The sequence below is a fragment of the Rana temporaria genome, chromosome 3 (assembly GCF_905171775.1).
Source record: "Rana temporaria chromosome 3, aRanTem1.1, whole genome shotgun sequence".
NCBI lineage: Eukaryota > Metazoa > Chordata > Amphibia > Anura > Ranidae > Rana > Rana temporaria.
In genome coordinates, this window is record NC_053491.1 from 486,920,546 (window position 1) to 486,947,793 (window position 27,248).

A 27,248-nucleotide genomic window follows, 5' to 3' on the forward strand; every position below is an offset into this window, starting at 1 on the left:
GCAATAGGAGATTATGGGCCCCCGGGCAATAGGAGATTATGGGGCCCCCGGGCAATAGGAGATTATGGGGCCCCTGGGCAATAGGAGATTATGGGGCCCCCGGGCAATAGGAGATCATGGGGCCCCCGGGCAATAGGAGATCATGGGGCCCCCGGGCAATAGGAGATTATGGGGCCCCCAAGCAATAGATTATGGGGCCACACAGTATACACACACACACATACAGTATACCTACACGGTATACACACACAGACACACAATATACACACATAGTATACATAAACCCAGAATACACACACACACACACTGAGAAGGTACTGGAGAGGCGGGGCAGCTATAATCTTGGGATTTTTTTTAAAACACAGATTTTTACATACTGTCCCTGGTTTTGCATGGGGCCCTCGGGCAGTGACCGAGTGCCCGAATGGTCAGTCCGCCCCTGCATACAACCCCCCCTTCTTATCCAGCCAGGCTGATATCTCCTCTCTCCATTCCATCGTCCACCATGATTGTGTCCCCTCTTTCACTCACGCCCCCCCCCCTCCTCCTCCAACAAGACCAGTGTAAGTGATGGTCCACTCTTTAACAAGCAATTTATGTCCAGCTCTAATGTAATATTTGATGGTAAGTAATGCACACCAATGTATTCTAAAATCAGAAACCGCTGAGATGAAATATCCTGTTCATGAGCGGGCACAAATTTCTGTACAGTAATGATATACAGAATTCTACAGAACTCCACACACTTCCCTTTTATTGTGGAATTTGTAAGTTCCCAAAATACAGAATGAGGCAACATCTTCCTATAGGAAGACTATAAATGAAGCAACAGCAGATGTTGGAGACGCGGATCGCACAGAACACGCAATTGACAATTCACAGAGTGCCATCGGGGGGACTGGAAATCTGGAGATGGAGCCAGGTAGGCTGATAATTGATGAATATTCGGGGAGGCAGGTACCCTGACAGAATAATATTTAGTATTACTTACTAGGGTTGTCGCAATACCACTTTTTTAGGACTGAGTACAAGTACTGATACTTTTTTTCCAGTACTCGCCGATACCGATTACCGATACTTTTTCTAATGTCACGTGACAGTGGCACTAATATGCAGCACTGATGACACATGGACTGAGTCCGTAGGTTTTATTTTATTTCTTTAAAAAATATATATATATTATTTTTTACAATTTGATTTTATTTAAGTGTTTTTTTTTTTTTACAATATTTTTTCAATATATATATATAAATAAAACAACCTTTTTAATATTTATTTATTTATTACAATTCTATTTTTTTGTTTTTTTATAATGCTTTCTTTTTTTTTGGGGGGGGGGGGGGTGGACAGTGTCAATGTTTTTTTATTTATTTTTTACAATATTTTTCAATATAACTATATATATATATATATATATATATATATATATATATATATATATACACACACACACAACCTTTTTATATAACAACATTTTCAATATCTATTTATTTATTACAATTCTTTTTTTAGTTTTTTTTTACAATGCTTTTTTAGTTTTTTTTGGGGGGGGGGGGTGGACAGTGTCAATGTTTTTTTATTTATTTTTTACAATATTTTTCAATATAACTATATATATATATATATATATATATATATATATATATATATATATATATATATATATATATATATATATATATATATATATATATACACACACACACAACCTTTTTATATAACAACATTTTCAATATCTATTTATTTATTACAATTCTTTTTTTAGTTTTTTTTTACAATGCTTTTTTAGTTTTTTTTGGGGGGGGGGGGGGGGGGTGGACAGTGTCAGTGTTTTTTTTTACAATATTTTTCAATATAAATATATATATATATATATGTGTAATCAAGAAACGGCAGACCATGGAGTAAGTAATGGAGGACACAGGAAAGTGTAAATAGATAAAGCTGAATGGCGGCAAAAAGGAGATAAAAAAGGGGGGAAGAAGAGGGGAAGGAGGGAAGAAGAACAGATAAAAAAAGGGGGGGGGGTATATAAAGAGAAAGAGAGAAAAAAAGGAAAAAAGAAACAGAAAAAGGAGACAAAAGGAGAGGAAAATAAGAGAAAAATAAAAAAGGATAAAGATGATAGAGAAATTAAAATAGGAAAAAAGAAAGAAATGAGTGGGAAAAGGAGACAAATTAAGAGGATAAGGTGCAACTGAGAAAAATGTATGAAGTAAAGAAAATTACCTAAGTAAGAAAAAAAGTGTGAAAAATTATTATAAATGTAAAAATAATGAAACCTAAATATAAAATAAATATAAATAATAATTAGGGTTGTCCCGATACCGATACTAGTATCGGTATCGGGACCGATTCCGAGTATTTGCGGGAGTACTTGTACTCCCGCAAATACCCCCGATACCGAAATAGAATACTTGCACCCCCCCCCCGCCGCTGCCGCATCCCGCCGCTACGCCGCATCCTCGCTGCCGCCGCTGCTTGGTTAATACGGGCGGGGAACATTACAGCTTTCATTTGAATAGCTGTAGTCTTTCACGCCGCGCCGCGTATAGTCACTCCCCCTTGAGTGAACTGTCCAATCCCGAGCAAGGGGGAGTGTCTATACGCAGTGCGGCGTGAAAGACTACAGCTATTCAAATGAAAGCTGTAATGTTCCCCGCCCGTATTAATCAAGCGGCGGCGCGGCAGCATGTACGGTAAGGGGGACATGGCTGCATATATGGGGGGGACATGGCTGGATATGGGGGGGACATGGCTGCAGATATGGGGGGACATGGCTGCATATATGGGGGGGACATGGCTGGATATGGGGGGGACATGGCTGCATATATGGGGGGGGACATGGCTGGATATGGGGGGGACATGGCTGCATATGGGGGGGGACATATAAAAATAAATAAAACAACCTTTTTATATAACAATCTTTTCAGTATTTATTTATTACAATGCTTTTTTTTGGGGGGGGGGGTGGACAGTGTCAGTATTTTTTTTTTTTACAATATTTATCAATATATATAACAAACTTTTCAATATTTATTTATAACAATTCTTTTATTTTTTTAAACTTTTTTTTACAATGCTCTCTTTTTTTTTTGGGGGGGGGGGGGGTGGACAGTGTGTTTTTTTTTTGTAAATGTCTTTTTGTTGAAGATTTTAATACAGGCATACAACATTAAAGCGGGATGTCAGCAGCTACTAACAGTGTATAACACTTACCTGTCCTACTCACCCGCGCTGATACACCCCCCCTCCATGCCGATCCCTCGAGCATCCCTGGTGTAGGTCCCACGCCACCATTCACACTAAGGGAAACAGGCAGTGAAGCCTTACGGCTTCACTGCCTGTTTCCTACTGCGCATGCGCGAGTCTTGCACCGACTTGTGAATGGGCGGCTGCTCTCTGGGATTACACACAGTTCCCAGAAAGCAGCACGCCCCATTCACTAGAAGAGGATGCAGAAGAAGACAGAAGAGGCAGATTACGGACTTCATAGCATAGCAACAGGTATAACATTTTTTTTTTCTATTTTGTTTTGAATTTTTTGTAAACATTTTTTTTTCTGGGTGGAAGTCCACTTAAGACCCGGACCAATATGCAGGTTAAGGACCTTGCCCCTTTTTGCGATTCGGCACTGCATTGATTTAACTGACAATTGCGCGGTCGTGCGACGTAGCTCCCAAACAAAATTGGCGTCCTTTTTTCCTCACAAATAGAGCTTTCTTTTGGTGGTATTTGATCACCTCTGCGTTTTTTATTTTTTGCGCTATAAACAAAAATAGAGCGACAATTTTGAAAAAAATGCAATATTTTTTACTTTTTGCTATAATAAATATCCCCCAAAAAATATATAAAAAACGTTTTTTTTTTTTCCTCAGTTTAGGCCGATACGTATTCTTCTACCTATTTTTGGTAAATTGCAATAAGATTGTTTTGTGCAAAATTTATAGCGTTTACAAAATAGGGGATAGGTTTATGGCATTTTTATTAATCATTTTTTTTTTTTACTACTAATGGCGGTGATCAGCGATTTTTTTTTTGATAACTGCGACATTATGGCGGACACATCGGACAATTTTGACACATTTTTGGGACCATTGTCATTTTCACAGCAAAACGTGCTATAAAAATGCTTACTGTGAAAATGACACTGGCAGTTTAGGAGTTAAACACTAGGGGGCACTGTAGGGGTTAAGTGTGACCTCATATGTGTTTCTAGCGCTCATATAGCGCTCTTTCAGGTCGTCAAAGGTCATCAGAGAGCCATTCGATACTATGTGGTGCAGAGTCTTAATCCCGTATTTAGTCCAGACTACCGGGTCTGTGTAGTCGAAGAAATGCGTTGGGTTTGGATTTCTCCATAGGGGTAGATTAGGGGAAAATTTGCTGGGCCTAGAAGGTCTGAGCCCCTGGGCCACGGACCATGCCTTAATAACTGAGCGCATGGAAGAAGTACGGAGCATTCAATCCTCTGTATACCAAGAGGAATAGTGCCTCATATGGTCCCACACAGGCAGCTTGCAGTGATATCGAGGCATCATCTGTGGGGGTAGTTAGCCAGCGGTGAGCCACTGTCAATTGGCCAGCGAGGAAGTATTCATAAATATTTGGCACCGCTAGGCCCCCTTCCCCCCCAGGGCTGCTGAAGTATGGCCAATCTCAGGCGGGGGATACCTCTGTGCCATAAAAAGGAGGAGAGCATGCTATCTATTGATTTGAAAATCGATTTGGGGATCCACACTGTGGAATTTCTTAGGATATACAAGAATAAGGGTAACATTTTCATCGTAAAGGGGTGTTCCAGGCATTTTTTATGTTTATTAAAAGTCAGCAGCTACAAAAAGTGCTGGCTTTTAATAAACATACACTCATCTGCTCCATGTTCCAGCGACGCGCCGGCCGGAGCTCCGCTCCTCTCCCCCCCTCTCAGGCCGGCGTCCTCATTGTTACTGTGGGCACCCGGCCGTGACAGCTTTCGGCTTCACGGCCAGGCACTCACTGCGCATTGTGCGAGCGGCGCTGCGCTATCTAATTGGACAGGTGATCGCCTGGGACCTGTCACGTGTCCCAGGCGATCGCCTACAGGGAGGGGCCGCCAAAAGGTGATATGACGTATCGCCTTAGCGGCCCCTCTGCGGAAGGAGGAAAGTGGGACAGGATGTCCCACTCCTCCTGAAGCCCCCACTCCCCCCCAAAAAAAAATTACATGCCAAATGTGGCATGTAAGGGGGCGAGGAGTGGTTTAAGCGGAAGTTCCACTTTTGGGTGGAACTCCGCTTTAACCACTTGCTTACTGGGCACATATACCCCCTTCCTGCCCAGGTGAAATTTCAGCTTCCGGCACTGCGTCGCTTTAACTAACAATTGCGCGGTCGTGCGACGTGGCTCCCAAACAAAATTGACGTCCTTTTTTCCCCACAAGTAGAGCTTTCTTTTGGTGGTATTTGATTGTCTGTGCGGTTTTTATTTTTTGCGCTATAAACAAAAAAGAGGGACAATTTTGAAAAAAATACAATATTTTTTACTTGTTGCTATAATAAATATCCCAATTTAAAAAAAAATAATAATAATTTTTTTCTCAGTTTAGGCCAATACGTATTCTTCTACATATTTTTGGTAAAAAAAAAAAAAAAATCGCAATAAGCGACTGGTTTGCGCAAAAGTTATAGCGCCTACAAAATAGGGGACCGAATTATTATTTTTTAGTATTTTTTTTTTTTTACTAGAAATGGCGGCGATCTGCGATTTTTATTGGGACTGCGATGTTATGGCGGACACATCGGACACTTGACACATTTTTGGCGCCATTCACATTTATACTGCGTTCAGTGCTATAAATATGCACTAATTACTGTATAAATGTGACTGGCATTGAAGGGGTTAACACTAGGGGGTGAGGAAGGGGTTAAATGTGTGTCCTATATAGTGTTCTAACTTTGTGGGGGAGGGGGGTGACTGGGGGGGTGACCGATCTATGTCCCTATGTACAAGAGACACAGATCGGTCTCCTCTCCAGAGACAGCACCGCTGTCTCTGTGTAAAACGGCAATGAGAGATGATCTCATATGTTTACATATGAGATCATCTCTCATTGGCCGCACAGATCGCATCGCAAACGGCCACTCTGATTGGCCGTTCGCGGCGATCTGTAATTGGCTGTGTCCAAGGGACACGGCCAACACAGAGTTTCCCCGCTGCGCGCTCTGAAGCGCGCGCGGGGAACGCCCAAAGGGGCGGACGTCCATTGACGTCCTGTTGGATTTTGGGATCCGCGCTGTAGCCGTCATTTGACTATAGCGTGGGTCCCAGGAGGTTAATCAAATTTATCTTCCCAATTTGTGACAAGGGGAGTTTTTCCAAGTGTGTCATTTATTTTTAAAAATAGCCAGTAGCGGGGAAACGTTGAGACCTATGAAGTCCGTCACTGAGTTGGTTATGAGTCCCAAGTACTTAATTTGAGTAACCCACTGTAGCGGATTACCAGGGTCCGCCTGCCCAGGCATGGGATGGGAACGCAGGGGAAGTATGTTGGACTTGGTCCAGTTAACCTTGAGGCCAGAGACCTCTGTAAACTTGCCTAGGAGTGACAGTGCAGCCTGTAGGGAAGGTCCTGTGTCTCGAATAAACAGTACTGGGTCATCTACATAAAGGGCCATTGTTTCAGTCAGAGTACCCACACTGATCCCTTGAATTTGGGGGGGGGGGTGGTTGAGCGCAACGCAATTACCAGGGGCTCCATAACCAGTGCGAATAGCCCTGGTGAAAGGGGACACCCCTGTCTGGTGCGCCTGGACACCAGGAAAGCTTCCGACACCCCGCCATTAATCCGCTACCGGATGATCGTGCTCGCCCCCTGCCTTGGTACTACATCTCACAGCGTCTCCCCGCAGGGATGTAGTCCCAAGGGAGGGGGCGAGCACGACATCAGAGCTCCATTATATCTAATTGCATTCTCTGAATATCCTCTCCAGAACCTGTAAGTTTTCATATGAAGGTCTCTGTTCCTCTACAGATCAACTCAGTGAGGACAATAACAATATGTTTGATCTCCGTGTAAAGAAGATGACCAAAACAGAAAAAGCCAAAGGTAAGTTATTATAATGAAGGGGATCTTCTCCATCTATTATAGACAGCTGAGGACCCGAGTCTCCATTTATAGGACACATGTCTACTAAAGCCTTGTACACACAATCAGTCCATCCGATGAGAACGGTCTGAAGTTGTCCTAGGTTAACCGATGAAGCTGACTGATGGTCTGTCACGCCTACACACCATCGGGTTATAAAAACGATCGTGTCAGAATGCAGTGACGTAAAACACAACGATGTGCTGAAAAAAATGAAGTTCAAGCATGCGTCGACTTGATTCTGAGCATGCGTGGATTTTTAACCGATGGTTGTGCCTACTAACGATCGTTTTTTTCCCATCGGTTAGGAATCCATAGGTTAAATTTTAAGCAAGTTGGCTTTTTTTTAACGGATGGTTAAATAACCTATGGGGCCCACACACGATCGGTTTTGACCGATGAAAACGCTCCATCAGACCGTTGTCATCTGTTTAACCTATCGTGTGTACGAGGCCTAATACCAATACTGGCTCTATAAACCAGAGCAACCAATCAGATATCACCTCTTATTATATCTGTATAGAGGTAATAAAATCCAGAATCTCATTGGTTGTCATGCTTCACTATAAATGTCACATCTAAGTATGATATACTGTATGATATATCGTATATACTCGTGCTGAAAATGCCCCCCTCGGCTTATTACTCGAGTCACCCCAAACTTGGCACACATGTAGCCCCGCTCTGTGCAAAGTTTGTTGTCCGGGGGATATACGGCCGATGAGCACCTTTTTTTCAAACCCGGGAACCCCTTCCATAGACTCCAATGTTAAACAGTAATTTTTTCAGTGACTTTGGGGACCTGGTGCTGGCCGGTCATAGGTACCCTGGACCCGGATCTTGGCACACATATAGCCCCATTCTTCCTCTACAAGTGTGCAAAGTTTGTTGTCCGTGGGCATGGGCAGGCAGGGGTTGTAAAGGTAAATGTTTTTTCAACTTAATGCATCCTATGCATTAAGGTGAAAAAACATCGGACAGCACCGCCCCCCCCCCCCAAGCCCCCATTTTACTTACCTCACCCCTAGATAGTCCCACGCTCGTCCCCGCCATCCTCTTTGGTTTCCAGCCGTTGATTGGTTTGGTTGGACTGATTGATAGCAGCGCAGCCATTGGCTGGCGCTCCTGTCAATCACAACGGATGACGCGGCACGCCGGGGGGGGCGGGACCGATTGATACAGTCGGCAGCTATGCCCGCCGCTGTATCACAGGAGCGCGCCCGCAAGAGCTTTCCACCATGCATGAAGGTGGAAAGCTTGCGGAGGGGGAGCCATGACAGCCGCCGAGGGACCCCAGAAGACGTGGATTGGGGGCCACTGTGTGCAAAACGAGCCACACAGTGGAAATATAACATGTTTGTTATTAAAAAATATATATATCTTCAGTGTCACTTTATGATATAATTTCTGAGGGTGTGTTTAGGGGCAGATTTAGGGCGGGGCAGGTTAGGGGTTGGATGTGGCAACTGGTGGCGAGTAACCCTTGAGTCCTGGCTAGTAGCTCAGGACTTGAAATTTTGAGCCCTGCATATACAGTTATAGAAGATCCATAAATCAGCAGAATAACCTCATATTAAAGGTTTGTATGATGGGGTGGAGCACACAGATGATCCGGGATGAATATTAAATGTCTTTATGTGAGATAAGAATTCTGGAGGATTATTATACCGTCTGATACACTCAGGATTACTCACTATCCTCTCTGTCTGTAGAGACTCCGGCTGTCAGGAGTAGAAAGCACCGGGTGATACTGATCCTGGGGGTCCTCCTTATATTGGCTCTCCTGATTTTGTTCATCCTCACCGGTGTCCTCTTCAATCACTGTGAGTATCTCTATTATACTGTAATTATCATTTAAATTCTTGTGATTGCATTAAAAAAATTCGGACACATGTATTATCAGAATATTGGTTTAAACTCACTGTTTTGCAGGCAGACAGGGATGTATTTTCTATAATGGCACCTGGGGGGGTCAGCACCTAGGGCAGAAAGGCTAGAAGAGGCAGCACCAGTGGCAGTGCGTCCATAGTGGGTGCAGGAGCGCCGCCCCCTCTGTCCTGCACCCATCAATCAACAATACATAGATTCATGCATTGCATGAATCTATGCATTGTCGACACCGCCCCCCCCCCTATTCAGGTGTCCGGCCCCCTGTTGAGCGCGGGCCATCTGAAAAACAGCGGTGGGTGTGTTTTGGAAGTGCCTGATTAGAGCGAGATTCTCCGATAGGCTTCCGAATTAAAGCATGTGGGCTCTAATTGGCTTCCAAATGGTTAACCAGAGGGCGCACAGGCTGTGCGTTCCCTGGTTAAACAGTGCTGTGTTAGGGAATCACTTCCCTAATACTGACTCGCCTCTCAGCCAATCAGGTGCACCGGGTCTGGTTTCCGGTCACCTGATTGGCTGAAGCGACATCGAGGGCGGCAGAAGACATGGAGGGAGCATGGAGGAGGATGGCGCTGACCAGAGGAAGATAAGTGCCGGACTGGGGGGAAACTGGCTGCATTTGGGGGCACCAACTGGCTGCATTTGGGGGGTAAAACTGTCTGCATTTGGGGGCACAAACTGGCTGCAATTGGGTGGACAAACTGGCTGCATTTTTGTGCACAAACTGGCTGCATTTTTGGGCACAAATTGGCTGCATTTTTGGGCACAAACAGGCGGCATTTGGGGGCACAAACTGGTTGTATTTGGGTGGACAAACTGGCTGCATTTTTGGGCACAAACTGGCTGAATTTTTGGGCACAAACTGGCTGCATTTGGGGGCACAAACTTGCTGCATTGGTCCCCTCATTTAAACAGTGCTGTGTTAGGGAATCGCTTCCCTAACACTGACCTGCCTCTTAGTCAATCAGGTGCACTGGGTCTGGTTACCGGTCACCTGATTGGCTGAAGCAACATCGAGGGCAGGAGAACACATCGAGGGAGAGGAGGGAGCATGGAGGAGGACAGCGCTGACCCGAGAAAGGTAAGTGCCGGGCTGGGGGGAAACTGGCTGCATTTGGGGGCACAAACTGGCTGCATTTGGGGGCACAAACTGGCTGCAATTGGGGGGACAAACTGGCTGCATTTGGGGGCACAAACTGGCTGCAATTGGGAGGACAAACTGGCAGAATTTGGGGGCACAAACTGGCTGCATTTGGGGGCACAAACTGGCTGCATTTGGGGGCACAAACTGGCTGCACTTGGGGGGACAAACTGGCTGCACTTGGGGGGACAAACTGGCTGCAATTGGGATGACAAACTGGCAGAATTTGGGGGCACAAACTGGCTGCAATTGGTGGCACAAACTGGCTGCAATTGGGGGCACAAACTGGCTGCATTTGGAGGGCACAAAATGGCTGAAATTTAGGGGGCAAATTGGTTGCATTTGGGGGCAAACTGACGGTGTTTGATGGGCACATTGGCTGCGTTTAATGGGCACAGTTTCCCTAAGGCCTTGTACACACGGTCGGACCAAACCGATGAGACTGGCCCGTCGGACCGTTTTCATCGGTTCACCTCTGAAGTGGCTGTACGGCCTGATATGTGTACACACCATCAGTCCAAAATCCGAGCGGGTCAGAACGCGGTGATGTAAAACACACAACGTGCTGAATAAAACGAAGTTCAATGCTTCCAAGCATGCATCGACTTGATTCTGAGCATGCACGGGTTTTGAACCGATGCTTTTCTGTACTAACCATCGGTTTGGTCCGATGGGGCAGCGCTCCATCGGTTCGGTTTTGAAGCATGTTTAGAAATTTTAGACCGAAGGAAACCAGACCGATAGCCTATACACACGGTCGGTTTGGTACGATGAAAATGAACTTCGGTTCATTCTCATCGGACCAAACCGACCGTGTGTACGGGGCCTAATACTGACTCGCCTCTCAGCCAATCAGGTGCACCGGGTCTGGTTTCCGGTCACCTGATTGGCTGAAGTGACATCGAGGGCGGCAGAAGACATCGAGGGAGCGGAGGGAGCATGGAGGAGGACGGCGCTGACCAGAGGAGGATAAGTGCCGGGCTGGGGGGAAACTGGCTGCGTTTGGGGGCACAAACTGGCTGCATTTGGGGGCACAAACTGGCTGCATTTGGGGGGACAAACTGGCTGCATTTGGGGGCACAAACTGGCTGCATTTGGGGGCACAAAATTGGCTCCATTTAGGGGTCCAAACTGGCTGCATTTGGGGGTCCAAACTGGCTGCATTTGAGGGGACATACTGGCTGCATTTGGGGGTCCAAACTGGCTGCATTTGAGGGGACATACTGGCTGCATTTGGGGGGACAAACTGGCTGCATTTGGGGGCACAAATTGGCTGAATTTGGGGGTCCAAACTGGCTCCATTTGGGGGCACAAACTGGCTGCATTTGAGGGGACAAACTGGCAGCATTTGGGGGCACAAACTGGCAGCATTTGGGGGCACCAAACTGGCTGCAATTGGGGGGACAAACTGGCTGCATTTGAGGGGGCAAATTGGTTGCATTTGGGGGCAAACTGGCGGCGTTTGATGGGCACATTGGCTGCGTTTAATGGGCACAGTGGCAATTTATGTTTTTTGTTTTTTTTTTAGTTTTTTTGCCATCCCCTGAAAATTTGGAGCACCAGCCGCTACTGGGCAGCACCAAGTCTTGAAATGTCAAAATTGTGATAACTTTTCCTTATTGTGCTCCCCTGGTCTGTTCACCTCTGAACACTAATGGGGTAGATTCAGATAGATTAGCGGATCTTTAGATCCGCGTAATCTATCTGATTTATGATCCGCCGGCGCAAGTTTGAGGCTAGTGCTGTATTCAGAAAGCACTTACCTCAAAACTTACGGCGGCGTATCGCAAATCCCCCGGCGGAATTCAAATTCCGCGGCTAGGGGGCGGCTACAATTTAAATCAGGCGCGTCCCCGCGCCGATCCAACAGCGCATGCGCCGTCCGCGATTTTTCCCGGAGTGCATTGCTCCAAATGACGTCGCTAGGACGTCATTGGTTTCGGCGTGAGCGTAACTTGCGTCCGGCCGTATTCTGAATCGACTTACGCAAACTACGTAAAAATTCAAAACTCGGCGCGGGAACGACGGCCATACTTAACATAGGATATCCCTCACATAGCAGGGGTAACTATACGCCGGAAAAAGCCGAATGCAAGCGACGTAAAAAAAAATGCGATGGGCGGGCGTTCGTTTCTGAATCGGCGGAACTCCTCATTTGCATATTCGTCGCGTACAAAAAAACGAAACGCCACCTAGCGGCCAGCGGGAGATTGCAGCCTAAGATCCGACGGTGTAAGTCACTTACACCTGTCGGATCTTAGGGGGATCTATGCGGAACCTGATTCTATGAATCAGCCGCATAGATCCGACCGTCGGAACTCAGAGATACGCCGTCGTATCTCTATCTGAATCCAGGCCATATGACTATATTCAAGAAGACAATTGAAGGGGAAAGGCATGCAGAGGATGTAAAGGAATACCATGGATATAAGGGGAAATGATGTGGAGGATGTTAAGGAAAGGGCATGCAGGTAATGTAGGGTTCAGGGAATACAGCAGATATGAGGGGAGAGACATTGCACACCACACCCGGATTACACTATATTACTTAAAATATTATGACACCTGCCTTTACACGCACATGAACTTTAATGGCATCCCAGTCTTAGTCCGTAGGGTTCAATGTTGAGTTGGCCCCGCCCTTTGCAGCTATAACCGCTTCAACTCTTCTGGGAAGGCCGTCCACAAGGTTTTGGAGTGTGTCAATGGGAATGTTTGACCATTCTTCCAGAGGCGTAGTTGTGAGGTCAGGCACTGATGTTGGATGAGAAGGCCCGGCTCACAGTCTATGCTCTAATTCATCCCACAGGTGTTCTTTCAGGTTGAGGCCAGGACAGTCAGGTTCCTCCACCCCAAACTCACTCATCCATGTCTCTATGGACCTTGCTTTGTGCACTGTTGCGCTGTCATGTTGGAACAGGAAGGCGCCATCCCCAAACTGTTCCCATAAAGTTGGGAGCATGAAATTGTCCAAAATGTCTTGGTATGCTGACGCCTTAAGAGATTCCTTCACTGGAACTAAGGGGCCAAACCCAACCCCTAAAAAACAATCCCCCACCATAATCCCCCCTCCACCAAACTATACACTCGGCACAAAGCAGTCAGGCAAGTACTGTCCAGAAGGCCACCACCAAACCCAGACACGTCAATTGGATTTCCAGACAGAGAAGCGTGATTTGTCAATTAAGAGAACACGTTTCCACTGCTGTAGAGTCCAGTGGCAGCATGCTTTACACCACTGCATCTAAAGCTTTGCATTGCATTTGGTGATGTAAGGCTTGGATGCAGCTAATCAGCCATGGAAACCCATTCCAGAGCCAAAGGAGGGGATGTGAATGAGGGGAGGGGGATTGTCAATCAGATCTGGGATTTAGACCAGTTAATACTCAGACTAAGGATGAGCCGAACACCCCCCTGTTCGGTTCGCATCAGAACTTGCGAACACACCAAATGTTCGTGTGAACTTTAGAACCCCGTTAAAGTCTATGGGACTCGAACATTTGAAATCTAAAGTGTTCATTTTAGAGGCTAATATGCAATTTATTGTCCTAAAAAGTGTTTGGGGACCTGGGTCCTGTCCCAGGGGACATGTATCAATGCAAAAAAAGTTTTAAAAACGGCAGTTTTTTCAGGAGCAGTGAATTTAATAATGCTAAAAGTGAAACAATAAAAGTGTAATATTACTTTAAATTTCGTACCTTGGGGGGGGGGTGTAAAGTCAGCATGTGAAAAAGCGCATGTTTCCCGTACATAGAACTGTCCCTGCACAAAGTGTCATTTCTGAAAGAAAAAAAGGCATTTAAAACCGGCTTTGCGGCTCTAATGAATTGTCGGCTCTGGCAATTCAGAGATGATTCATTCATAAAAAATAAAAATAAAAAAGCTGGGGGTCCCCCCAAATTCCATTAACAGGCCCTTCAGGTCTGATATGGATATTAAGGGGAACCCCGCTGTCAATTTAAAAAAAAATTACGTGGGATTCCCCCAAATATCCATACCAGACCCTTCTGGTCTGGTGAGGATTTTAAGGGGAACTCCACCCCAAATTTAAAAAAAAAATGGCATGGAGTTCCCCCAAAAATCCACACCAGACCCTTATCCGAGCATGTTAACCTGGCCGGCCGCAGAAAAGAGGGGGGGCAGAGTGCGGCCCCCCCTCTCCTGAACCGCACCAGGCCACATGCCCTCAACATGGGGAGGATGTCTCCATGTTGATGGGGACAAGGGCCTCATCCCCACAACCCTTGCCCGGTGGTTGTGGGGGTCTGCGGGCGGGGGGCTTATCAGAATCTGGAATATATATATATATATATATATATATATATATATATATATATATATATATATAGGTCTGGTAGGGATTTTGAGGGGAATCCCCACACCAAATGTTTTTAAAAGAAATGGCGTGGGGTCCCCCCCAAAATCCATACCAGACCCCTGCATGCAGCCAGGAAGGCCAGGAAAGGGGAGGGACTAGTGAGCGGCCCCTCCCTCCTGAACCATACCAGGTCATATGCCCTCAACATAGGGGGTGCCTTGGAGCATGGGGGGCTCTGTCTGCCCCCAATCCAAAGCACCTTGCCCCATGTTGACAACCCTGGGTGGGTCTATGGGCAGGGGGATTATCAGAATCTAGAAGCCCGCTTTAACAAGAGGGCCCCCAGATCTTGCCCCCCCATGTGAATGACTATGGGGTACATTGTACCACTACTCATTCACCTAAAAGTGTTGAAACTAAATAAAAACACACACACAGTTTTTGACAATTACATTTGTTGAAAATAAAAAAAAACAACGTCCCCCGATGTAGATCCATCATCAATTAGGAGGAGGAGGAGGTAGTTAAAGGAGATCCTTCCATACATAATTCTGTGGAGGAGGAGGGTGGAGGAAGGAGATCCTGCATACATAATTCTGTGGAGGAGGAGGTAGTTAAAGGAGATCCTTCCATACATAATTCTGTGGAGGAGGAGGTAGTGGAAGGAGATCCTGCATACATAATTCTGTGGAGGAGGAGGTAGTAGAAGGAGATCCTGTATACATAATTATGTGGAGGAGGAGGTAGTGGAAGGAGATCCTGCATACATAATTCTGTGGAGGAGGAGGAGGTAGTGGAAGGAGATCCTGCATACATAATTCTGTGGAGGAGGAGGTAGTGGAAGGAGATCCTGCATACATAATTCTGTGGAGGAGGAGGTAGTGGAAGGAGATCCTGCATACATAATTCTGTGGAGGAGGAGGTAGTGGAAGGAGATCCTGCATACATAATTCTGTGGAGGAGGAGGTAGTGGAAGGAGATCCTGCATACATAATTCTGTGGAGGAGGAGGTAGAGGAAGGAGATCCTGCATACATAATTCTGTGGAGGAGGTAGTGGAAGGAGATCCTGCATACATAATTCTGTGGAGGAGGAGGTAGTGGAAGGAGATCCTGCATACATATATCTGTGGAGGAGGTAGTGGAAGGAGATCCTGCATACATAATTCTGTGGAGGAGGAGATAGTGGAAGGAGATCCTGCATACATAATTCTGTGGAGGAGGTAGAGGAAGGAGATCCTGCATACATAATTCTGTGGAGGAGGAAGTAGTGGAAGGAGATCCTGCATACATAATTCTGTGGAGGAGGAGGTAGTGGAAGGAGATCCTGCATACATAATTCTGTGGAGGAGGAGGTAGTGGAAGGAGATCCTGCATACATAATTCTGTGGAGGAGGAGGTAGAGGAAGGAGATCCTGCATACATAATTCTGTGGAGGAGGAGGTAGAGGAAGGAGATCCTGCATACATAATTCTGTGGAGGAGGTAGTGGAAGGAGATCCTGCATACATAATTCTGTGGAGGAGGTAGAGGAAGGAGATCCTGCATACATAATTCTGTGGAGGAGGAAGTAGTGGAAGGAGATCCTGCATACATAATTCTGTGGAGGAGGAGGTAGTGGAAGGAGATCCTGCATACATAATTCTGTGGAGGAGGAGGTAGTGGAAGGAGATCCTGCATACATAATTCTGTGGAGGAGGAGGTAGAGGAAGGAGATCCTGCATACATAATTCTGTGGAGGAGGAGGTAGTGGAAGGAGATCCTGTATACATAATTCTGTGGAGGAGGAGGTAGTGGAAGGAGACCCAAAGACATAGAGCTAGATTCAGGTAGCTCGGCGTATCGCATCTCATATGCGCTACGCCAACGTAACTCTGAAAGGCAAGAGCAGTATTCACAAAACACTTGCTCCCTAAGTTACGGCGGCGTAGCGTAAATGGGCCGGTGTAAGACCGCCTAATTCAAATTTGGAAGGTAGTGGGCGTGTTGTATTAAAATTAACATTGACCCCATGTAAATTAATGGCCGAACGAATGGCGCATGCACGCGCATGCTCAGAATCACGTCGCATATACTCCCTAAGAAACTACGGCTCCATGCGTACGACGTGAACGTAACCTACGCCCAGCCCCATTCACGTACGACTTACGTAAACAACGTAAAATACGACGGCTGTTCCGACGTCCATACCCTAACATGACTTACCCCTGCTTTAGGTGGGATAACTTTACGTCGGACGTACGCCTTACGTTAACAGTGTAGCTTACTGCGACGGGCGAAAGTACGTTTGTGAATCGGCGTATCTAGGTCAATTATATATTCAACGCTTGAATCAATGGAATCGCCCCTAGCGGCCAGCGTAAATATGCACCCAAGATACGACGGCGTAGGAGACTTACGTCGGTCGGATGGAGCCAGAATTCAGGCGTATCTGGTTTCAAGAATACGGCGCATAGATACGATGGCGCATCCGTGGACTTACGCAGCGTATAAGAAGATACGTCGGCGTAAGTCCTACGTGAATCTGCCTCATAATTCTTTGTGGAAGAGACAGTGGGATAAGACACCACATATATAATTATGTAGTAAGGGTTAGTAGGGTAATGGTTTTGTGCATTCATAGATCTATGCCCTTGCACATTTGATAGTTTACACAATCATGTTATATTTTCATTAGACTTGTGCAGGTTGAAAAAAAAATGTTTAATTTCAGTTTGTTTTGATTCGTTATTTATATAAATTTGTTTTGTTACATTTTTTTTTGGAATTCGTTTCATTAATTTCGTTTTTAAATTCGAATTTGAAAAATTTGACCAAATTTGAAAAATTCGACCACATTTGAAAAAACATTGAAAATAATTATTAAACCGGTATTCGAATTTGAAAACACATTAAAATTAGATTTTTTTCCCCCCATTTAAATGCAGCTGTTGCATTAGGCTATTGATACTGACCAACTATCTTCCGAAATTCAAATTTCGAATAAAATGAATTAAAATTTGAATTGAAAAGATTATAAAATAATAGAAAAGAATAGAATGGAAAAATCAATAGAATAAAAAAAATGAAAAAAAAAAAAAGAATATAATGGTTATATTCTTTCTATTTTATTTTATTCTATATTAATTTTTATTTCAATTATTTTCTATTCAAATTTTTTTCTATTGTTTTAACTTTTTTTTAGAAAATCGATTTCTAACTTTTTTCAAATTCAATTTACCTTTAAAATTGTTTTTTAATTCGATTTAGATTCAAATTTGTTTTCGAATCCAAATCAAGTTTTGTCAGAATTTCTGATTTGCTTAAATTCATTACTATTGTAATTCGATAATTCGGACACATCCAAACTTCCTAATAATGAAAATTCGTCCAAATTTCGATTCGGAACGAAACAAACCGCACATGTCTAATTTCCGTTTACAGTTAACATACAGACATTCTATACTATGGCTTTCTATATACCAAAGCTGTGCCTCCCAAACATGGAAATATTTAGGTAGATTCACAAAGAGTTAGGCCGGTTTATCAGTAGATAAGCCGACCTAACTCCGAATCTACGCCACCGTATGTTTAAGCGTATGCTCAAACAGAGATACGCTTAAACAAAGCTAAGATAGGACGGCTTGCACCGTTCTATCTTAGCTTGCAATTTTTCGGATGGCCGCTAGGTGGCGCTTTCATTGCGGCCAGCGTAGATTATGTAAATGAGCTTGTACGCCGATTCCCGAACGTACGTCAGCCCGCCGCAGTCGAATTACGTCGTTTTCGTAAGGCCTTAGGCGGCCTAAAGTTATTCCACCTATGAGGTGGAATAACAATGTTAAAGTATGGCCGCCGTTCCCGCCGCGAGGTTCGAATTTTTTACGTCGTTTGCGTAAGTCGATCCGCGAATCAGGAGTTACGTCGTTTACGTCCACGTCGAAATCAATAGGCCCGTACGGCGTACTTAGCCGCAATGCGCCCTGGGAAATGTAGGCGCATGCGCAGTGTAAAAAAAGTCAAAAAACGTGAGGTTAAGCCTCATTTCCATACAACACGCCCCCCTCCAACCAATTTGAATTAGGCGCCCTTACGCCCGCTCGTTTGAGGCTACGCCGCCGTAGATTAGCAGGTAAGTAGATCGAAAATCACTACTAGCCTAGCTAATTTACGGCGGTGTAGCCTAAACAGGCTAGGCTACGCCGCCCTAAAGTTATTCCAATGTACCTGAATCTACCTAATTATCTTTTGTGAGTTCTCAAGCATCAAGGAACATTCACTAATATGAATTCTTTTATATTCTCAGATAATAATACTGAAGAAGAAATTACACAACTGAAAGCTTATAGTAAGTATTTAATGCTCCCTGATTGTTTTGAATTCATACACAGGATTGGATTTTCCGCAGACAATGGCCCGGATTCACAAACCACTTACGACGACGTATCTCGAGATACGCCGCGTAAGTGCAAATATGCGCCGTCGTATCTGTGCGCTGTACCCATGAACTGAGATACGCCTAAAAATAGGCTTCATCCGACCGACGTAACTTGCCTACGCCGTCGTATCGTGGGCGCATTTGCCGCTCCCATTGATTTTCATATGCAAATGAGGGAGATACGCTGATTCACGAACGTACTTTCGCCCGGTGCATAATATACGCGGTTTGCGTAAGTTGTACGTCCGGCGTAAAGTTATTCCCCCATATATGAGGTGCAACTCATGCTAAGGTATGGACCAGGGAACACAGCCGTCGTATTTTACGTCGTTTACGTAGTACGTGAATAGGGCTGGGCGTAGGTTACGTTCACGTCGTAGGCAGTGATCCGTCGTTTTTTAGGGAGTAGTTCCGACATGATTCTGAGCATGCGCACTGTTCGTTATTCGTATCTTTATGGCGCTCGGCCCATCATTTGCATGGGGTCACACCTCATTTGCATTGCTCACGCCCACTTCTAGACGACTTACGCTTTCATAACCCAGCGTAGATTCGGAAGCAAGTGGGAGCAAGTGCTTTATGAATACTGTGCTTGCCTCTCTGCGCTGCGTCGGTGTAGCGTATATTCGATACGCTACGCTGGCATAAATATGCGCCGATGTATGTAAATCCGGGCCAAAGTGTTGGACTTTTGTCCGAAGGGCGTTGGCCAAAAACTTGTCTTGTATACAAACGGCACACAATTGTCGGCCAATAAACACGAGCGTAGTTACGTACTACGTCGTTTTTCAGCTCTTTAGCGCCACCCTTTGGGCACCTTCTGCTATTGTTGTGTTTGTTGAGCATTGATTCCAAGCAAGTGTGTTTGTACTTTGAACTTTTGTCTGACGGACTTGTGTACATACGAATGGAAAATCCGACAATAGGCGGTTGTCCGCAGAAAAATTTAAATCCTGCCTTCCAACATTTGTCAGCAGAAAATTCAACAATAATTGTCCGATGGTACGTACATACGGTCAGATTTTCAGCCAACAGTCTGTCAACACATAATTCCCGTTGGAAAATCAGATCTTTTGTACGAGGCTTAATGGTAAGTGCATACATACTTCTGTGGAGGAGGAGGGTAGTGGAAGGAGATCCTGCATACATAATTCTGTGGAGGAGGAGGAGGTAGTGGAAGGAGATCCTGCATACATAATTCTGTGGAGGAGGAGGTAGTGGAAGGAGATCCCGCATACATAATTCTGTGGAGGAGGAGGAGGTAGTGGAAGGAGATCCTGCATACATAATTCTGTGGAGGAGGAGGTAGTGGAAGGAGATCCTGTATACATGATTCTGTGGAGGAGGTAGTGGAAGGAGATCCTGCATACATAATTCTGTGGAGGAGGAGGTAGTGGAAGGAGATCCTGCATACATAATTCTGTGGAGGAGGAGGTAGTGGAAGGAGATCCTGTATACATAATTCTGTGGAGGAGGAGGTAGTGGAAGGAGATCCTGTATACATAATTCTGTGGAGGAGGTAGTGGAAGGAGATCCTGCATACATAATTCTGTGGAGGAGGTAGTGGAAGGAGATCCTGCATACATAATTCTGTGGAGGAGGTAGTGGAAGGAGATCCTGCATACATAATTCTGTGGAGGAGGTAGTGGAAGGAGATCCTGCATACATAATTCTGTGGAGGAGGTAGTGGAAGGAGATCCTGCATACATAATTCTGTGGAGGAGGAGGTAGTGGAAGGAGATCCTCCATACATAATTCTGTGGAGGAGGAGGTAGTGGAAGGAGATCCTGTATACATAATTCTGTGGAGGAGGATGTAGTGGAAGGAGATCCTGCATACATAATTCTGTGGAGGAAGAGGTAGTGGAAGGAGATCCTCCATACATAATTCTGTGGAGGAGGAGGTAGTGGAAGGAGATTATGCATACATAATTCTGTGGAGGAGGAGATAGTGAAAGGAGATCCTGCATACATAATTCTGTGGAGGAGGAGGTAGTGGAAGGAGATTATGCATACATAATTCTGTGGAGGAGGAAGTAGTGGAAGGAGAACCTGCATACATAATTCTATGGAGGAGGAGGGTAGTGGAAGGAGATCCTGCATAAATAATTCTGTGGAGGGGGAGGTAGTGGAAGGAGATCCTGCATACATAATTCTGTGGAGGAGGAGATAGTGAAAGGAGATCCTGCATACATAATTCTGTGGATGAGGAGATAGTTGAAGGAGATCCTGCATAAATAATTCTGTGGAGGGGGAGGTAGTGGAAGGAGATCCTGCATACATAATTCTGTGGAGGAGAAGGTAGTGAAAGGAGATCCTGCATACATAATTCTGTGGAGGAGGAGATAGTGGAAGGAGATCCTGTATACATAATTCTGTGGAGGAGGAGGTAGTGGAAGGAGATCCTGCATAAATAATTCTGTGGAGGAGGAGGTAGTGGAAGGAGATCCTGCATACATAATTCTGTGGAGGAGGAGGTAGTGGAAGGAGATCCTGCATACATAATTCTGTGGAGGAGGAGGAGGTAGTGGAAGGAGATCCTGCATACATAATTCTGTGGAGGAGGAGGTAGTGGAAGGAGATCCTGCATACATAATTCTGTGGAGGAGGAAGTAGTGGAAGGAGATCCTGCATACATAATTCTGTGGAGGAGGGTACAATATCTGCAGTTAATATGACCAATTTTCAAAACACTTTTTTGTCTAATCAGCTGACTATGGGCCATATTCTCAAAGAATCTCCGCCTGCTTCGCTTAGGGCACTTACACTCCGCTGTCCCAACTTACTGGAGCAGGTGTTGTATTCCCCAACCACTTGCTCCATAAGTTGGGACAGCGGAGTGTAAGTGTCCCGGCGTAGCCTGGCGGATCTCCAAGGGGGCGGCTTCTATTCAAATGAAGCGCGCCCCCGATGCAAAAGAACTGGGCATGCGCCGGGCTGCAAAAAGCCCAGTGCGCATGCTCCAGTTCTCGGCGGAAAATGTCAATGACGCCGACGTGTGCGTCATTGACGTAAAGTCGTATTCAAGAACGACTTACGTAAACGACGTATCCGACGAAAAAACACGACGGGGACCCGACGCCATCCGTAACATGGCCTACGCGAGACTTGCGGAAACGTACCCCTCATATAGCAGGGGAAAGTTTCCGCTTACGCAAACGACGTTAGCGACGGTTACGCGACGCGAACTCGTTCGGGAATCGGCGTAGAAGGATCATTTGCATATGCAAATGACTCCTTCACGTAAATGCCATCTAGCGGCGGCCGGCGTCATTGCATTTAAGATCCGCCAGTGTAAGATGGCGGATCTTAAGTGTATCTATGCAAAAATGATTCTGAGAATCAGGAGCATAGATACACTGGCCTAAAAAGGGAGTTACGATGGAGTATCTGACTTACTCCATCGTAACTTCTCTGAGAATATGGCCCTTTGTCTTTTCATCAATTCAATTGTGTAAAAAGATTTCCTGAATACATAGAAGAAAAGTTTTGTGGAAAGTACGGGAAACATAGTTCTGTGGAGGAGGAGATAGAAAGAATGGATGAAAATCCTGCATACATATGTAGCACCCTCTACCATAGGTAGGTGCTAGAGGTGAGGATTTTGTGTGGTAGCTGCCAAGCAGGTACATTTAGGTAGGCCAATGCTTCAGGCTAGGCCTGCTTGCTTTGATCTGGGGGCAGGGAGTGGTTAGTGTAGCAGTGGGTGTGACCACCTGTGCTTCAGTTCCTGGGCACCTCCCCTGCTTCCAGGGAGAATGTTCTGCAAGAAGGGCAGGGCTAAGAGCTGGAGTGACAGGGAGCTCTTGTGAGGAGCCCTGACCAATCCCCAACTGGAATTGGCAGGGGGCAGGCCTGCCCACTTGAGGGGAGTTGTTGGCTGGCACACATGAAAAATTGAGTGCTAGATTGCAGCAGGTGGCCCATCCCCATCTCGGTGGGTACGCACCTTGGCGGAGGAGCCCAGGAGCTGGGAGGGAGCCTCATCCTTACACAGTCATGGAAGAGGTGTCCTGGAACAGAGGGGCTAGAGAAGCGATTGGAACGCATGCCCGATTAAGTTCTTAACCATGGACTCAGGGCATGAGACGGTCGGTGAGTGAGGTACAGTGCATATCTGGAGGAGGCATGCCAGGGGAGCTGGTTGAAAGGGAAGAAATTTGTAAAAATTGTTTAATTTACTTGTGTTGTACCTCATATAAAGTCCCATGAGCACTTGTTTTGTTGGATTGTATTGTTAGGGATGGGGGTACATCATTTCAAGTGCCAGATCGCAATGTATAGATTACAATTTAAAGATGAACTCCAGGAAGCTTGAACATTCTCTTTTGCAGTGAGGCAAGGACAAGGGTTACCTGCTAGTTTAGGTCCAGAGGGCATGAGAAAGTAGATTCAATGTGGATTTACTTACTGATCCTCTCCTTCTCAGTGTTGCTAGACTGGTCTACACTGTGTATTTTCCCCCCATTCTCCAGTGTTCTAAAGTCCTCGGATGTCATAGTCTTCCACTGGACATGAGGACACCGAAGGACTGTCCACTGCCGTAGTAGGTGGGAGTGCCATCTACAGAAAGAGTGAAGGATTGGGTTGGTAGAAGTGCATCCCCACTGCAAGGGAGAAGTTTCAGATTTCCCAGAGTTGGACTTTAAGCTTATGGAAATTTCAAGGTTGTCTTTTCTCACTTAGGAATTGGTTCCTGCTGCCCCGAAGGCTGGAAAACAATTGGTTCCAAATGCTACTATTTCCAAAATACTTCGGATACTTGGGAGAGGAGCCGGGAGGAATGTGCCAAGAATTACAGCGTTCTTCTGACCCTGAAGGACAAGGATGAATTGGTAACTGTCTGAGCTCTGGATGTGGTGGTCCTGACCGCCTTATGTGTAGCAAACACAGAGTAGTTATAATGACATTTATGCCTCGTACACACGACCGGGTTTCCCGGCGGTAAAAAGTCCACCGGGAAACCCGAGGGGAAAACCGAGAACCTGCTCAGTAACTTTTTCCCCCTACACACGACCGGGTTTCCCAACAGGAAAACCGTCATGAGATCTTTGGTCTGGAATCCCGGCCGTACGTATGCTCATAGGAAAACTGCTGGGAAAAAGACCGCCAGGAATCCCAGCGGGAAAAAAGAAAACATGTTCTCTTTGCGTATGCCCATAGGAAAACTGCCGGGAAAAAGACCGCCGGGAATCCCGAGGGGGAAACCGAGAACCTGCTCGGTAACGTTTTCCCCCTACACACGACCGGGTTCCCCGACAGGAAAACTGCCATGAGATCTTTGGTCCGGAATCCCGGCTGTGCATATGCTCATAGGAAAACTGCCGGGAAAAAGACCGCCGGGAATCCCAGCTGGAAAAAAGAAAACTTAGGCCCGGATTCACAGACATCGGCGCATATTTATGCCGCCATAGCGTATCTCTTTTACGCTACGCCGGATTTACAAAACATTTGCTGTTAAAGATACGCTGGGTTTCCTCGGCGTAAGCCAGTTTAGGTGGAAGTGGGCGTGAGCCATGCTAATGAGGCGTGACCCCATGCAAATTATGGGCCAAGCGCCATAAAGGTACTTCAAATGAACAGCACATGCGCAGTCCCGTGGCCGCATCCCAGTGCGCATGCTCAGAATCACGTCGAGACAACTGCCTAAGATACGTCGAATCACTGCCTACGACGTGAACGTAACCTTCGCCTAGTCATATTCACGTACAACGTAAACGACAAAAGATACGACGGCTGTGTTCCCTGGTCCATACCTTTGCATGAGTTGCGCCTCCTATATGGGGAATAACTTTACGCCGGACGTACGACTTACGCAAACCGCGTATATGATGCGCCGGGCGCAACTGCGTTTGTGAATCAGCGTATCTCCCTCATTTGCATATGTGCATAGAAAATCTATGGGAGCGGCAAATGTGCCTGGCGTATGGCGTAAATATGCGCCCACGATACGACGGTGTAGGCAAGTTAGGTCGGTCGCAGGAAGCCTATTTTCAGGCGTATCTAGTTTTGTGGGCACGGCGCATAGATACGACGGCGCATAGTTACACTTACGCGGCGTATCTCGAGATACGTTGGCGTAAGTGCTTTGTGAATCCGGGCCATGTTCTCTTTGCGTATGCCCATAGGAAAACTGCCTGGAAAAAGACCGCCGGGAATTCCGGCGGGAAAAAAGAAAACATGTTCTGTTTTTTCCCCCGCAGTTTTCCTGTCGGGAAAACTGCGATGGAGCATACACACGGCCGGGATTCCCGGCCAAAAGCTCTCATGGCAGTTTTCCTGCCGGAAAAATCGGTCGTGTGTACGAGCTCTTTCACACGGACGTGTTCCAGTACGGTCTCCGCTTTGCTCAGGAGGGATCGCTCCGTTGATCCCCGCTGAGCAGGCATATGACAGCTCCATCTCTGCACACTGTGCAGGGACGGACCTGTCAGAGCTCCGCTCTCCCCTATGGGGGATCGGATGAAGACGGACCGTAGAGTCCATTTTCATCCAATCCGATCCGCCGGACAGATGGAAAATAGGGTTTCCATCCGTCTGAATTTAGCGGATCGGGTTGGATGCCAGCGGACATGTCACCAGCGGTCAGGTGCATTTAGCCAAACAAGGCTTAGAACGCATTGTGCAGTGCATTGTGGGGCGCTCGGTGGGAACTGAGCCCCCCCCCCCCCCCCGCAAATTCGGCTGTTTACCAAACGGGCGATGTTCAGGCTGAACTTATGCTCGGTCCAAACCGCTCGCACAACACTCTATTGTATATATAAAAAATTGTGGGGGGGGGGGGGGTAGTGGAATGGAAAATGGAAAACTACCAATGGAAAACTGTGACAACGTTTCATCCAGTGTGATAATTCTGCTAATTAATTTTTCGTCCCTTATCTAGGATTCTGTGCTGCCCTTCCTGAAAGGACCTTTTTACTGGATAGGACTGCGGCGGGACGCCCAGAACAGCAGTCGTTGGCTGTGGGTAGATGGGACTCCTCTCACGTTCAGGTGAGTGTATCCAGACACTAAAGGAAATCAGTCAGCAAAGTCATGTAGTGTTGGCCCTGCGGGGTTGCTACGTGTTACAGCATCCACACATTTCAACCTGCTGCCAGACATCATTAGACACACTCAGGGCAGGACTTAGGGTGGTGGGGGCCCCTGGGCTTGAGTGTTGAAGGGGCCCCCTGGAGCCGAGAAGCGGGGGTTGAAGTTGTTTAGCGGGGGCAACGATCTAAGTTGCGGGGGGGGGGTGTCGCTCACCGACAACCTATCATAGTTGTTGAGCGTGGGGGCTCGATCGAAGTTGTTGAGCGGTGGGCCATCACAGTTGTAGCCACGTCATGATCACAGTAGCTGAGCAGGGGTGGTGTATTGTCACAGTTTGCTGCCTATCCTAGAATGCTCCGGAAGTCACGTGGCGGCCAACTGCGCATGCGCGATGCGTTCCAAACGCAAATGCGATGCGTTCCAATGGATTCACAACAGTGCACACCAGTGAAACCTCGGTCGGCATCCAGGCTCTTTCCTTAAAGCGGTGGTTCACCCTCAGTGACACGATTTTACCATCGAGACAGGCATTGTAGCGCGAGCTACAGTATGCCTGTCCCGATTTTTTTACCCCCGTACTCACTGTGTACTGGTACATTATAGATTTCGGCTCCCGCGGGGAATGGGCGTGCCTATGGAGAGGGAGGATGATTGACGGCCGGCCCTGGCACGTCACTCTCCCCGAAGACAGCCGGAGTAGGTCTCGGCTCTTCACGGCGCCTGCGCACAGGCTATGCGCAGGCGCCGTGAAGAGCCAAGCCTATTTTGGCTATTTCCGGAGAAGCGTGATGCACCAGAGCCGGCCGTCAATCATCCTCCGTCTCCATAGGCACGCCCATTCCCCGAGGGGAGTCGGTATCTTTGATGTACGAGTACAAGGTGAGTACGGGGATAAAAAAACACCCCTGGAGCGCAGACTGACCCACAGGACAGTTCTGGAAATGACAGCAGCCCATAATTTAACAAATTGTGAATGGGAGCAAATAACTCTCCCATTCCCCACTAACTTTAGCGTAGTGCCCATACTGAAAGTAAGGGGGCGCTACACCTCTTTCCCCCATTACATCAGTGTCCTCAGCCTCATTCCTTGAACCTCAGTCCCCTCCACAGCCCCTCTCCCTGTATACCAGTCCCCTCCACAGCCCCTCTCCCTGTATACCAGTCCCCTCCACAGCCCCTCTCCCTGTATACCAGTCCCCCTCCCTGTATAATAGTCTCCTCCACAGCTGCCCCCCTCCCTGTACAACAGTCTTCTCCACACAGCTGCCCCCCTCCCTGTACAACAGTCTTCTCCACACAGCTGCCCCCCTCCCTGTACAACAGTCTTC

The 27,248-nt window shown here is 46.6% G+C and overlaps 1 protein-coding gene across 1 annotated transcript in view; it reads left to right on the forward strand.

The window, feature by feature from the left end:
• The first annotated feature begins 837 nt into the window (after nucleotides 1–837).
• The window catches only part of LOC120933742 (natural killer cells antigen CD94-like), a 51,569-nt gene continuing 25,158 nt past the window's right edge, over nucleotides 838–27,248 (forward strand). Inside the window, exons 1-6 of the mRNA XM_040347116.1 lie at nucleotides 838–922; nucleotides 7,013–7,087; nucleotides 8,839–8,949; nucleotides 18,755–18,796; nucleotides 23,572–23,720; nucleotides 25,769–25,878. Of these exons, the coding sequence (XP_040203050.1) occupies nucleotides 913–922; nucleotides 7,013–7,087; nucleotides 8,839–8,949; nucleotides 18,755–18,796; nucleotides 23,572–23,720; nucleotides 25,769–25,878 (497 nt within the window). The 5' untranslated portion in view covers nucleotides 838–912. The remainder of the gene's footprint in view (nucleotides 923–7,012; nucleotides 7,088–8,838; nucleotides 8,950–18,754; nucleotides 18,797–23,571; nucleotides 23,721–25,768; nucleotides 25,879–27,248) is intronic.